Source organism: Nanorana parkeri, unplaced genomic scaffold, assembly GCF_000935625.1.
Source record: "Nanorana parkeri isolate BGI_ZX_2015 unplaced genomic scaffold, ASM93562v1 scaffold1786, whole genome shotgun sequence".
Lineage (NCBI taxonomy): Eukaryota > Metazoa > Chordata > Amphibia > Anura > Dicroglossidae > Nanorana > Nanorana parkeri.
This window is the reverse complement of record NW_017308054.1, coordinates 240466-255789: the sequence shown is the minus strand read 5'-3', so window position 1 is coordinate 255789 and position 15324 is coordinate 240466. Positions and strand designations below refer to the sequence as shown.

The 15324-nt window shown below is 46.2% G+C and overlaps 1 protein-coding gene across 2 annotated transcripts in view; it reads right to left on the bottom strand.

Moving 5' to 3' along the window:
• Nucleotides 1–268: 268 nt before the first annotated feature.
• The window catches only part of LOC108799684 (UPF0505 protein C16orf62 homolog), a 220930-nt gene continuing 205874 nt past the window's right edge, over nucleotides 269–15324 (bottom strand). For both annotated transcript variants that reach the window (XM_018571583.1, XM_018571584.1), the window contains one exon: nucleotides 269–434. In XM_018571583.1, coding sequence (XP_018427085.1) covers nucleotides 336–434 — 99 coding nt within the window. In that variant the 3' untranslated portion in view covers nucleotides 269–335. The remainder of the gene's footprint in view (nucleotides 435–15324) is intronic.

Here is a 15324-nt window from a genome sequence, read left to right as displayed (position 1 = left end):
TATGGTAAATGTATTGTTTGTACAATATAACATGGGAACAACTTGTTACTTTTGCTGTTCACTCTGTAAACCAAATAAAAGACATAATGAACAAAGACTAGGCTTTCAGACAATTTCATATATGTGGTATGTTCTTTAATAAAAGTAAATATGTTTTAGAACTGTGTAAATTTAAGAACCACCAGATACATTTGTCATGCTCCATAGACTAGATTGACCTTTTTATATAAAGGATAAGCTGCGTTTAATACTTTTCAGTACGGTCCAGTAAGTTACCACGTACTGCACTGCAAGCCCTGCTTGTTAGCAACTTTGGAAAAATGCTCAACATTTCATTAGGTTCTAGACTGCAGAGGGAGTCTCATTCCTAGTTCACTCAGATGCCTTGACTCAGACTGTTTGCTTCTTCTGTTGATGTATTCCAGCGTTTTAACCTATCAAAAATAAATTTAGGTATATTGTGATTCATATATAGGCAATATATGCATTATAAGAAATATAACCAGGATGAGAAGCAACAACCCTTCCTAATTCTAATAAAAATGTGTTTTGTTTTTTGTTTGTGTCCCAAATGGAGGGCATCCCTATCACTTCCTGCCCTGACAGGAAGTAAGGGATAATCTCCTCAAAAAGAACACAAAAAGCAAAATAAGCATGACAGATTCTAATATTTTACCACTTTCTAAAAAAACAAATATAAAATTTTAACTAACTGCAGCAAAAACTTCCTTTTCTTTAGATTCACCCGGACAAAATGTCAGAGCAAAAAACACGCAAACACCTTTTACATTTTTTAAAACTTTGAATTGGGGTATTTTGCCATTACTTCCAGTTCTATGGATACTTTTTCACCCAGACTTCAAGAGAAATCACCCTAATAGGGACACAGACAGCATTACAAACCTTAAAATAGTTCTTACCTTTCACTATACTATAAAAGATGTGGTTGGAACTTGGCTTTAATGAGAGACAAGGTAAGTTACAAATTTGCTTTATCCTTTAATACTAAGAAACTAAGGATAGTTATACTGTGCTAAAGGACACTAGCAGATTCAGAAACAACTGGGTAATATGCAGGTATCATCAAGTGATTGGACACGGGGCGTGGCCTAGCTATGGCGGAGTGAGGTCGCAACTTGCCTGAGCTCTGCTACCAGCCCAGCATCTATCAGTCGATCTACATTAAACTACTTACCTAAGTCGATGTCCAAGAAGGGCAAATCTTCGGGTACCGACGGCGGACGGAATACCAGGGACCTTCATCACTTCTTTGCCTCCCCGGTGGCGGCAGAGATCTCATCCATCCTGCTCTCCCTCCCTACTAAACAGGACATGGCGGAGATGGTATCCATGATGGAAGCTGCCCTTAAAAGGGACATAGCGGGTGTATCATCCACGGTATCCCAGCTTGAAGACCGTGTATCCTCCCTCCACGCAGACCATGAAGGAGTATCCCGCAGGCTAGCAGCCCTGGAGTCCAGGGTCCTCCACCAAGATTCCCGCCTTGCGTCCCTGGCCTTGGCCCATGACGACTTGGAAAATCGTTCACGCCGCAACAACGTTAAGTTGCGAGGCATCCCAGAAACGACACCCGCTGATCTGCGACCGGTGGTCTCGGGAATCCTCAACGCCATACTGGACAAGTCCCCAGATGCACCCCTGGAAATTGACCGTGTGCACCGGGTGGGAGCCCCCCGCACTGACGGGGACCCCCGACCTCGTGACGTACTATGCCGTATACACTACTTCACGGTGAAGGACGCCATCATCCGCCAAGCCTGGCGTAAGGGCCCGATCGCGTTTGAAAGGACAGAGGTCACGCTTTTACCGGATCTATCTAGACGCACCCTGCAAATGCGCAGGCTGTTGCAACCGCTTCTCACTGAGATCCGCCGAGCTGGTGCTCTCTACTCCTGGGGTTACCCCTTCTGCTTGAACATCCGCAGAAGCGGGGAGACGTTCATCTTGCGGCACCCTGATCAACTACCGGACTTATTCCTGTTCTTGGATTGGCTTCAACCGGGCCTCCCAGACGTATCCCGTCCAATGCCAAAATGCAATAGATGTCGAGTCAACTCAAGAAGCTCCTCACGGCCCCGCACTCGGGACACCCGCGTTCCCACACCAGCTCTACCCAACGCAGTCAAAGACCCCACCTCTCGAGAACTGTGATGACCACCGCTGACACCCTTATCCGCACGACCTGAGGGAATGATCTCTTCCGCTGGGGACTGTGGACTCTCCCTCCCAACGGGGCCTAGTCGGCTCTACTACACCGGACAATGGGTTTGCCCGCTCCTCTCCGGCCACCTTAGATGAGACTTCTCTGGGTGATGTATACTTACCCACGTTAGCAGTTAACAGGTTTAAATGTTTGATGCACTCCGGGTGGGGCTGACTTAGTCACCAGAATACCCATACCACTGTGTCCCCCCCCCTTACTGAGAGTGACCGTGAGAACCCATACATGAACCCAGTTTTTAGGGAACGGCCTCTCTAACTTTGCCCGCGGGTCTTCCCCCAGCACTACGTTAGCGCATCGGGCTTCTTGCTTTGACAACCTGAGCCACACCACACCCCACCGGGCCAACTCGTTTGCACTCTATACCCAGAGACGACCTCCTGACACAGGCACCTTGGGGTGATGGGAACACTTGACGGAATCTACCTGTAGCGCTGCCCACACTTACAGCACAGATCTAGGGGGTGAGCCGGGGCGACTTAACCCCATAGCAGTGGGACAGGGGAGATACCTCACACACCTGATGCCCAACACCCCTGACTGCCCACAGACCCTATCCGTCCACCAGTTATCCACTCACACGGGCACCCTGGAATTCTCAGCTACCACTATTTTGAGGGGACCAGACCCGTTCATACCATCCCCCCTGATGTAGCCACCCACACAGGTGTAAGCAGAGTAGCCTCGCCATCCCCAGCGAACAATTTCCACCCATTCCCGCCGAGGTCACCACTCCGGACCCGAGATGACAGCTTAACGCTGACTTGACATTGCTCTCAACATTGTTATGCCTTCTATGTTTTGATAAGGTAGTTAATGCTATTACGTGTTAATACCGGATCCTGCGGCTGCAGCATCTCTGTTTAGTAGACTCACTTCCGGGAAAACCAAGTACCCCGCATGGAAACCCGTAGATACCCGACAGTTTACCACAGTGCCTCACCAGATAAGAGATCTAGGGGGTTAGTATCCTCATATCCCGAGAGACCCCGTGGCTGTTGATGGAACAGTACAGCGGGGAAGAAGGCCGGGTCATATTCTTAAAGGGAACCATAGGCTCACAAGTAATGACACTCGCCAACGTATACGTGCCTAACCAAAACCAAATTACGTTTGTGGAACGGGTTCTGGCCCGTCTGCCAGAGTTTCGGGAAGGACTCCTCGTTTTAGGGGGTGATTTTAACCTCATCCTTGATCCACACCTGGACTCCTCCAGATCCTCCTCCCATCTCTCATTTGCTGCCCTTAAACGACTTAAAAAATGCCTCCACTCCCATCAATTGATAGACGCCTGGCGCATACAACACCCCTCTACCAGGGATTACACCTTCTCCCACCTACACCAAAGTTACACATGCATCGATTACCTCTTCACGCATCACAGCCAACTAGCGAAAGTCCGCCACACTGAAATAGGCAACATCACCCTCTCGGATCACGCCCCTGTGCTTCTTACCTTGGCCCTAGATGCTCCCCCACCAGGGCCCTGGTAGTGGAAGCTGAATGACACTCTTCTCCAGGACCCTGGCTTTGCTGCCTCACTGGAGAGGGACCTCTCACTATTCTTCGCAGAAAATGCCTCGGCAGATATCTCACCTGGCATCATCTGGGAGGCACACAAAGCGACGATCCGGGGGGTGCTCATTGCCCAGGGCTCTAGCGTTAAGAAATAGAGGTTGAAGGACATAAATGATCTCCTATCACGGATCCACTCCCTCGAGACCCGCCACAAGCGCTTGGTAGACTCAACTACCGGCGCCTCATTGTGCGCAGCAAGAGAACAACTGCGCGCTTTATGCCTATTCAAGACCAAAGCTTCACTTCTTAAATGCAGGCGCTCTTTTTACGAGTATGGCAATCAATGCGGGAAGTACCTTGCAAGAGCCCTGCACAAGCAGCACACCCGTACGTTTGTCCCGTCCATTACCTCCTCCCGCGGAACTAAACTCACCCTCCCATCGGCAATCGCAGACGCCTTCACGGACTACTACATGGACTTATATAACCTCCCTCCCACTCCCATACCCCGAGATTCCCCCTCACACTCCTCACGCATAACGCGCTACATCCACCTATCTGGCATGCCCTCCCTCCCGACTGCAGTCGGGTCCCTACTGGAATCGCCGATTACCGCGCCGGAACTCGAAGCTGCTCTGAAGCTTATCCAATTGGGTAAAGCACCGGGCCCAGATGGCTTCACGCTCCCGTACTATAAACGCTATCTACATGTTCTCTCGACTCCATTCTTAGCAGTACTCAACTCCCTACCCCAGGGCAGCTCCTTTCCTCCTGAGTCACTTACAGCTCATATCACAGTCATACCCAAAGACGGAAAGGACCGCTCGCTCTGCCCCAGTTATAGGCCGATCTCCCTCCTCAATGCTGACACCAAACTCTTCGCTAAAATTCTCTTCCCTCGCATAGTGCCCCATTTAGGGGAGCTTATACACCCGGACCAATCAGGGTTTGTACCCTCACGGGAAGCAAGGGACAACACCACACGGGCACTAGGCTTGATCCATTCTGCCAGGGCGAAGGCCTCACCATGCGTACTTCTATCCACAGACGCGGAAAAGGCTTTCGACCGGGTAGATTGGGAGTTCCTCCGCTGCACATTGGAGACAGTAGGTGTGGGACCCCACATGCGCTCGTGAATCGACTCCCTTTACTCTGCCCCATCAGCAAGGGTACGGGTAAATGGCAATCTCTCATCCGTCTTCCCAATTTCAAGCGGCACTCGCCAGGGATGCCCCCTCTCCCCACTACTATTCGTCCTGACCTTGGAGCCCTTCCTGCGCACCATACGAGCCAACCCCGACATCCGTGGCATAGTGACGGGACCCACACACCATAAAAGCGCCGCATTTGCGGACGACCTCCTCTTCTTCCTGTCTTCCCCTGATATCCCCATCCCGGTACTCCTCCGAGAATTTAAATTGTACGGTTCGCTCTCCAACTTTAAAATTAACTCCGCCAAATCAGAAGCCCTTCATATCTCCTTGTCGGAACCCCGTCTCCAGAGAGTTCTCCATAACTTCCCCATTAAATGGGCTCCTGTCGCAATTAAATACCTAGGAATACATCTCCCTTCAGACCCGGCCCTAACATACGATTTGAACTTCCCACCGCTCCTGACCCGCATCAGCGCATACCTAAAATTACGGACCAAGAATACGTTCTCCTGAATGGGCCGGTGTAATATCCTCAAACAGACCATTCTCCCACGCCTGCTGTATCCTATCCAGGCCTTACCGATCCACATCCCCCCAGCCTTCTTCCGCAGAACACGCTCGATCTTTGCAGAATTTGTATGGTCTCAGAAACCGGCCAGACTAAGCTATGACATCCTGAGGAGACCAAAACCTCAAGGGGGGATGTCTCTACCAGATGTCCACCTGTACCACATAGCCGCACACCTGACCCGGATAATTGATTGATGCCACAACTCCCCCTCTAAACTATGGATCACCCTGGAACAATCATGCTCAGATGTCCCGCTGGCCAACCTGCCCTGGTGCAATTCACCACTATCCCCCCAACTTCGAGCCCACCCTACCATTGGACCCACCTTGAAGATAGCCAGAACCTCTTTCAATAGGGAATCCATCTCCCCCCAACCCTCACCTCTCCTCCCAATACTCGACAACCCAGCTTTCCCGTCAGGCGTAGGTCCCCATACTTACTCTGTGCTGAGGGAACTAGGCAAGACCAAGACCATGCACTTTCTACAGGGCCAACTCTGGCCCACTAACCACGCTCTCCGCACTGACCCGTCCTATGGCCCCCTGGACTTTTGGTCAGCTATACGCCTGTCTCACTTCTTGCAATCCACCCCTCCCACGAGCCACTCACGAACTTTGAACAAACCTGCACCCAAGAAGGACCCTCACGTCACACCCTTTCTTTCTGCTACCAATTACTGATCCAACCTGTAGCACCCGCCCCACTATGGTTCATGTCAAAATGGGAGGAGGATCTCCAAACACACTTCACTCCGAAAGGATACGGAGAAGCTACTATCCCTGTCTTATCGTTCGTCTATAAGTAACAGATACCAGGAATCGGGGTACAAAATAGTAACCAGATGGTATCGCACTCCGAAAGCTTTACACTTGCTATTCCCAGATTCTTCTGATCTCTGCTGGCGATGCCAACAACCGGCAGCGGATATGCTCCACATCTTCTGGTCCTGCCCAACCCTCAAGCGTTTCTGGAGCCAAGTTCAGGCCCTGGCCCAGAAATTCACGGATTGTCAGGTACCCCTAGACCCGGCCTTCTTCCTACTGCACCACAATACCATCTCGGCGCGCTCCTACACCCGCTCCCTCCTCAAACACATCGTCAATGCGGCACGGGCATGTATCCCCCCTCTATGGATGAAACCTACTCCGCCCCACTTGGGACAGGTTCTGGACTGCATCCATGATACTTACCTGATGGAAGACCTCACGAGCTCAATCAATATAAAACAATCTACAATAATATTGGGGTGTTACCTTCTACGCGGAATATACCCCCCCTCCCCACCTACCACTTCCCCGCTGGCCCTCCCCTGAATGCATCTACACTAGTGAGTAATGAATAGTTTACTCTCCCCTGCATCCCGCTGTCTAATGACAGCGGGAGCAGCAGCTGCAGGGGCCGCAACCTTGTGCGGCCCCTGCACAAGGTTAGGGGGGCATACGGCTAGTGCTCATGTAAGGGGTGGCCTGGGGTGCCCGGGCACCTGATACTGGAGTTTTTGCACCAAACCATCAGTAGCAGATTTTTTTAAGTCCAATAAGTTGCGAGGTGGGGCCTCCATGGATCAGGCTTGTTTTCCAGCACATCCCACAGATGCTCGATTAGATTGAGATCTGGAGAATTTGGAGGCCAACAACGCATACTCGTTGTTGTGTTCCTTAAACCATTCTTAAAAATGTTTTGCAGCGTGGCAGGATGCATTATCCTGCTAAAAGAGGCCGCTGACTGCAACAATGTTTAGGTAGGTGGTACATATAAAAGTAACCTCCTCAAGAATGGAAGGATGCAAGGTTTCCAAGAAGAAATTTTGGTAGGTCCTGACCACTGAAGACAAGGAACATCCCACAAGAGCTGTGGTTTTGGAGTTGCTCTGACCCAGTCATCTAGCCATCACAATTTGGCCTTGTCAGTCACTCAAATCGTTAAAATTTCCCATTATTTCTGCTTGCAACACATCAAATGCAGGCACCAAATGTTTACTTGCTGCCTAATATATCCCACCCACTTCCATGTGCCATTGAAACAAGAAAATTAATATTATTCACTTCACCTGTCAGTGGTCATGTTATGGCTGATCGGTGTATATATGTGCAATTTACCAAGATGGCCACCAGGTAACATACTGAGTATGCTTTGGTGCCAGGACCCCCCGGGCCTGTCTCCTAGCGGTCTGTGGCAGTGCCCGCACCCTGCCCAGACTGGTGGGACTTGTGGGCAGGAAAAGACACATTTTGCAAAATGGAGCTAGCAGTGGGGGTGAGGGGCAAACTGAAGGTGTTTACACAAATTTTTTTCTGCGTGAAAAATTATTTTTAAAGGGCCAAAACCCGTGGAGATAAGGGGTTTTTGGGACGGGTGGATAGGGGCCTAGACTCACCCACCAGTAGTGTCGGACATCCAATGAGGGCAGAATGTCCACCAACTCTCAATTTCACTTCAGGCAAGTGTACCTCCTCTTCCTGAAGGGTGCCTTGAGGGAAGGGGTCCCACCAGTGCAGATACACCTCTATCCTGAACCTGTATAGCTCCCTGCTGCTAACTCGCCATGCTTCACCACGTGGCAAGATGAGCTCCTATTGCAGGATCCAGTGCCCAAAGCGACATTACAGACCGGCCCACCTCATCAGTCTGAGTACGGTCACTGAAAGGCACCCATCCGGAAGCTACAAGGTTGCTGCTAAGTCCAGACACAGCCACAAAGATGTTGCAGAAAAAAAGGTAACAAAACTACCACACATATACCTCAGTAGAGAGGAGACCTAAGGACACTAGCAAATAATTTAGATTTTCCAGGAGTGGAAGGGGTTATATGAGGGTTCTTACAGCTATGGCCAGTGTCCAGTCATCTGCTGATACCTGCCTATTGCCCAGTTGTTTATGAATCTGCCTCCTGTGTCCTGTACCTTACGATCAAGAAAATCTGTTTTGTGTTTATTTGCTATCGATTATTTGATTCTGATGCCCTTTGAATTGGTTTATTAAAAAGTTGTGGACTTTAAAGATGCAATGTGCACCCAAATAAACCTCATGAAAGTACACAAGAAGCCTTTATTTAATTTGTAAATTACTTTGCAATACTTTGTACCAGTATCATGAGTTTAGTATCATTATAAATGGGACAACTTATAAAATACAATATATAATTGTAATCTAAAGTAAAAAATTTTAACACTAATCAAAGCAGAAAACATTGCGTTTCTTTAGTTTTGTGGTTTTTGGTCTATGGAGTGCATGGAAAATATAATAATTTTTGCATGGTGACATGATGATAATAAATATATCTGCAAGCAGCAATAAAGGTGGCCAATCAGTAGAGCCGGTCATAGCGCATGAGAAGATATTGTAGTTAGAAAGATAAAAAAAAGCCATGATTTTATGAATTATATCAAAAATTCAAATTCAAAATGGCCGCCAACCTTGGTGACCTCTGGATGCCAAATTGTATTTGGCAGTTATGATGTTGAGTTATTGAGTATCATATGTATAACACGTTCAACATACTTCACTAGTGATATAAATGCACATTTATGCAATTGGATGCAATATCAAAAAGTGATTGGCTTGTGGCGGCCATATTGATTTGGGGATCGGGCCTGGTTTTACAACCGTGGTAGTAGAGGTCGCCGTGGATATATGTGGAAAGTTTTTAGTTATTCTGATAAATGGTTTCAGAGTTTAAGTTGTTTGCAGAATATTGCACCATCCAAAATGGCTGCCAAACCATGCGGTCACATGACTTGTAATAAACATATACGAGTGCAGAACTCACCTTGAAATTTGTATATCTGTAGCCTTGGTGGTTATGAAAAAACAGATGTTTGAAAATTGCCAGAAATAGGTTTGCCTAAACCAAGATGGCCACCAGAGCATGCGACCTATGACCTTTATGTTTCCAAGGTTTAAACACAGCACAGTCTTCTAACTTTGTTCCAAATGTCATGAGTTTCTACATAACGGTGTGGCAATAATTAGCATTTGAAAAAAAGTGCATCAAAATAATAGAAATATTTGTCGAATTTGACACAATTCAATATGGCCGCCTAACCATGTGGCCAATTGACTTGTATTGTTCAGTTGTGAATGCAGATCATACCATGACTATACACAGCAATTTGTAGATCTGTAGCTTTATCAGTTTCTGAGAAATGGAAGTTTGAATATGGAGCTGAATATAATCACCTAAAACAAGATGGCTGCCAGGCAATGTGACTAGGGATGCACAGATACTTTTCGAGTACCAGTGCAGATACTTGGCATTTTCATGAGAACTACCAGGGTTGCAGCTGGCACCTGGCTCTGGCACTCCACCACTGTCCTGAAATCATTAGTCTGTATTGTTTTAGAAAAACTGTCACATGACAAATGTATCAGTACTCGTACTTGTAAGTACTCGGCAAGTACCAGTTCTCGTACTCGCAAAACTGGTATCTGTGCATCCCTTTATTTATATTTATAAAAACGAAATCGTACATGAAAACAGAGATGCACAAATCCCAGGAGCTCCGTGTGCTCCCTACAAATGACAGCTGCCTCCTAACTTTTGAATTTTTCTCTAGTGTAGTCTTGGAGCTCAAAAGTATCAGTACATGTACTCGTACCGAGTACTGTACTTGGTATCTGTGCAACCCTAAATGTGACCTATGACCTTTATGTTGCAAAAGATTGGGCATAGCATAGAGCTTTACCATTGGGCCAAGTTGCATCAGTTTGTGAGTAACAGTGTGCTTATTACAGGCTTTTGAACAAAAGGCCATAACATCATCTAAACATGATTGGCTTGCATCGGCCATTTTGATTTTAGGATCGGGCCATTTTCTACAACTGTGGTAGAAGAGGTCGGCCTGGACATATGTGCAAAGTTTGGAGTTATTCTGATAAATGGTTTCAGACTTTAAGTTGTTGACAGAATATTGCACAATCCAAAATGGCTGCCAAGTCATGTGACCAATAGAGCTATAATGAGCACATGTGGCAACAGAGCAAAGCATAAGCTCACACAGCAAGTTGTACATCTGTAGCTTTAGCGGTTCTGGAGATGCAGGTTTCTGAATATTTGCAAAAATTGTTGCAAAAAACAAGATGGCTGCCACATCATGTGACCTATGACCTTTATATTATAGTAAGCTCTGCAGACCACAGGGCTGTACCATTGTGCAAAGTTTCATGAGTTTTTGACCTACAGAGCTCTTGTTACAGGCATTTGAAGTTTAGGCATAGCATAGAGCTGTACCAGTGGGCCAAGTTGCATCAGTTTGTGAGTAACAGTGCGGCGTAATAATAATAATAATAAAAATAATAATAATCTTACCAATAACAATAGGTGTCCTTGCAACTGCGTTGCTTGGCCACCTAAATATATCTGCAAGCAGCAATAAAGGTGGCCAAGCAGTAGAGCTGGTTATAGCACATGAGAAGATATCGTAGTTAGAGAGATAAAAAAGACAGGACATGATTTTATGAATTATGAAAAATTTCAAATTCAAAATGGCAGCCGACCTTGGTGACCGCTGGATGCCATATTGTATTTCGCAGTTATGATGTTGAGTTATCATATGTATAACAAGTTTAACATACTTCACTAGTGATATAAATGCACATTTATGCAATTGGATGCAATGTCAAAACGTGGTTGGCTTGTGGCGGCCATATTGATTTGGGGATCGGGCCTGGTTTTACAACCGTGGTAGAAGAGGTAACCCTGGGCATATGTGCAAAGTTTTGAGTTATTCTGATAAATGGTTTCAGAGTTTAAGTTGTTTGCAGAATATTGCACCTTCCAAAACGGCTGCCAAACCATGTGGTCACATATATGACTGTAGTCATCAGCATATCATCACATATTAATTTGTATATCTGTTGCCTTAGCGGTTATGAAAAAAACAGATGTTTGAAAATTGTCAGAAATAGATTTGCTTAAACCAAGATGGCCGCCAAAGCATGCAACCTTTGACCTTTATGTTTCCAAGGTTTAAACACAGCACAGTCCTCTACCATTGTTCCAAATTTCATGAGTTTTTACATTACGGTGTGGCAATAATTAGCATTTGAAAAAAAGAGAGTCAAAATAATAGAAATATTTGTCGAATTTGACACAATTCAATATGGCCGCCGAACCATGTGACCAATTGACTTGTAATGTTCAGTTATGATATGATCTGCATTCACGACTATACACAGCAATTTGTTCATCTGAAGCTTTATCAGTTTCTGAGAAATGGATGTTTGAATATGGAGCTGAATATAATCACCTAAAACAAGACGGCTGCCAGGCAATGTGACCTATGACCTTTATGTTGCAAAAGTTTGGGCATAGCATAGAGCTGTACCATTGGGCCAAGTTGCATCAGTTTGTGAGTAACAGTGCGCTTATAACAGGCTTTTGAAAAAAAGTCCATAACAATAATAACACCATTGGCTTGCAGCGGCCATTTTGATCTTGGGACCAGGCCTATTTCTACACTACAGAAGAGGTCGCCCTGGACATATGTGCAAAGTTTGGAGTTATTCAGATAAATGGTTTCAGAGTTTAAGTTGTTGACAGAATATTACACAATACAAAATCGCTGCCAAGCCATGTGACCAATAGAGCTATAATGAGCACGTGGCAGCAGAGCAAAGCATAAGCTCACACAGCAAGTTGTACATCTGTAGCTTTTGCATTTCTGGAGATGCAGGTTTCTGAATAGTTCCCAAAAATCGGCACAAAAACCAAGATGGCTGCCACATCATGTGACCTATGCCCTTTATATTATAATAAGCTCTGCAGAGCAAAGGGCTGTAGCATTGTGCAAAGTTTCATGAATTTTTGAGTTACAGTGCACTTATTACAGGCAGCGGTGGAAGAATAATAAAAATAATAATCTTAACAGATACAATAGGTGTCCTTGCAACTTCATTGCTTGGCCACCTAAAAATAATAATAATAATAATCAGCACAATAACAAGAGGTGTCCTTGCAACTTCGTTGCTTGGCCACCTAATAATAAAAATAATCTGAACAGATGCAATAGGTGTCTAGCAACTTTGTTGCTTGGCCACCTAATAATACAATATATATAGATATACACAGTACTGTGCAACAGTTTAACCAGTTGACATCCGCGGTGTTAAACCCCCTTCCCATCCAGGCCATTTTTCAGTATTCAGCGCTGCGGTACTTTAACTGACATTTATTCCGTCATGCAGCGCTGTACTGAAATGAATTTTATACCCTTTTTTGGGGACAGATAGAGCTTTCTTTTGGTTTTATCGGGTCTTTTCTGCCCGTGCGTGCCCGCTAGGGGGCGCGCGCGAGCAGAAAAAAATTGCCGTCTGGAGACGGCAACCCGCAGATGCTGCAGTGCCGTCCGTCCGTTTTTTTACTACGGGCGGACGGCAAGAGGTTAAGGAAGGTGTGAAAAAATGCTGTAAAGTAAGAATGCTCAGCAATAAAAGTGGAACTTTACCCATATCTTTAAAATAACAACAAACACGCCTTTACAAATGTTTAGTAATGACAACCTACAAACACATACTTTTAGATAATTGCAGGCTTTGTATTCTTTGCATACCTTGCTTCTCTTTTCTTTCCCAGTCTTCTGGCAGTGGCCAATTTAACTAAGGGCAGATTATTAGCACTCCATCTACTTCCTTGACTAGATGTGACTAGACATATGACTAGGACATGTGACCATGCACATCATCTCAAGCGAGGAAAATGACTTTCCCTGAGATCTCAGATGAGATTTTCCTCCATGGCATGATGGATAAGTATCTACTTGTATTTCTCAGCATTGAGGACACCATTGATCCTGACGAAATTTCCAACTCCATTGGCAGAAATGCAGTCCCAGACTTGCAAGGAACCTCCACTATGCCTCACTGTTGCTGCAGAGACTCATTATTGTACCGCTCTCCAGCCCTTCGGCGAACAAACGTCCTCCTGCTAAAGCCAAATATTTAAATCTCATTTAATATTAAATGCTCTCATTTAATATTTTAAATGAGAGCACTTGCTGTCATTTTTCTGCACCCCAGTTCCTTTGTTTTCATGCATAGTTGAGTCGCTTAGCCTTGTTTCCATATCGGAAACAAGGAAGGTATAGCAATTTGAGCCACAGAACCCAGACATGACAATCAAATGCACCCTTAACTCCCTAACTACATTCAAAGAATGTAAGTCAACTTCCTTGGAGTGAACTAGCTTGGGTATAAGTGATGAAAGTACAAGGTCTTCATTTAATTATAAAGCTGAGACCACATTAGGCAGGAAAGAGAGTTTCAGATGCAGGAGGCTTCAAAAATGAAGGCTTGCAAGACAACACTGCCAGTTTGATTCTATGTAACAAAGATATGGCTACTAGGAATGACTCTAAGAAAGTGTTAGCAGCAGAATCTCCCTAATATCCTCAAAAAGCTTTTTTTGCAATAGTGACAATACCAGGTTCGCACTGCATCAATGGTGGCCTGACTGTAGGAGCAATGTGCATAAAGCCCTTAATAAAGATGCAGACAAGTGGCAGAGATACCAGAGGATTCTGAAATAAGACTGACAAAGCTGACACATGTCCCTCAGTTGTGCTTAAGGCATTACTGATCCACCTCACGCTGGAAAAAGCCAGGAGACAAGCAATGGAGAAGAAGCAATGGCGTACCCTAATGGCTGTAACATACTCACCTGTCTTTGCTCCAGCTGTGATGTTCAGCACTGCCTCCCTGCCTGTTGGAGACTGAGGCATCATCCAGCACCTCTTCCTCAGCTGGCTTAAGCCAGGAAGTTCAGTTGCTCAGTGTTCAAGCAATGCGCTAATGCTGAGCAGCTGATCATCCTGACTATTGCTGCAGACTGTTCCACTCTCCTTCCTGAAAATTCTCTACATTCCTCTTGGCTGGAAGCTATTTAATTCCACTCTCCATCCTGGCACATAATCAGGATCTGATCCACTCACATTAAATACAACTCCTTTCAAGTCTGTTAATCCTCTCTTCTTCTAAAAACGGGAGGCGTATAACATTGGACGCACAGTCTAATCCCTTGCTGTGCATAGGCTACCTCCCTATACAACAGGGGTGCCCATTAGGTCGATCGTGATCTATCAGTCGATCGCAAAGCTAATGCTGATGGATTGCGATAGAAAGCCGGCTGAATGTCCTGAGCAGTGGCAGACTGACCATACAGGCAGTCGGGCACTGCCCGAGGGCCCACGGCCGAGAGGGGGCCTGTCACTGACCCCCGTGCCCTTTCCAGTCCGCATGGAAGGGGACGCGGGTTTGTTAAAGCGGCAACGGCAGTGTCGCCAGCCTCCTGGACCCACCATACACTGCCGCTTTAACAGAGCCACATCTCCTATAGTGGTGCGGCTGAGAAGAGCTCTCAGGTGTGGGTGTGTCGTGGTGGATGGGGGTGTGTCGTGTTGGAGAGAGCCTGAGGCTGGGGGGCCACACTGAGATCCGGTCCCGTGCCCCCCACTGGAGGAGTTCTACAAAAACCCCGACTGGAACCTGGGGATCAGGAGCCCTGATGCTGGTAAGTGAATTGAATGACTTTATTTTTATGAGCTGTGAATGGGAAGATTTTAACCTTTTAGGCTCCATTCACATACAGCGTTTGCGTTTCCCGTGCGGTTTCTCGTGCAGATAACTACAAGGGACGCAAATGCTATGTGTGAAACAACTGCCCAGTTTCCACCCATTATATAGCTGCGAACGTGCGGAATCTGACGGATTATCGCGCTTGCAGTATTTTGGGGGTTGCGTGGGGTAAAGGTCCATACACACTGGAGCGGCTGTCCGAATACGAGCGGAGCCGCTCTAAACAGAAAAAAACAATACACTTTAATGTGCATTGTGCAGACTATTGT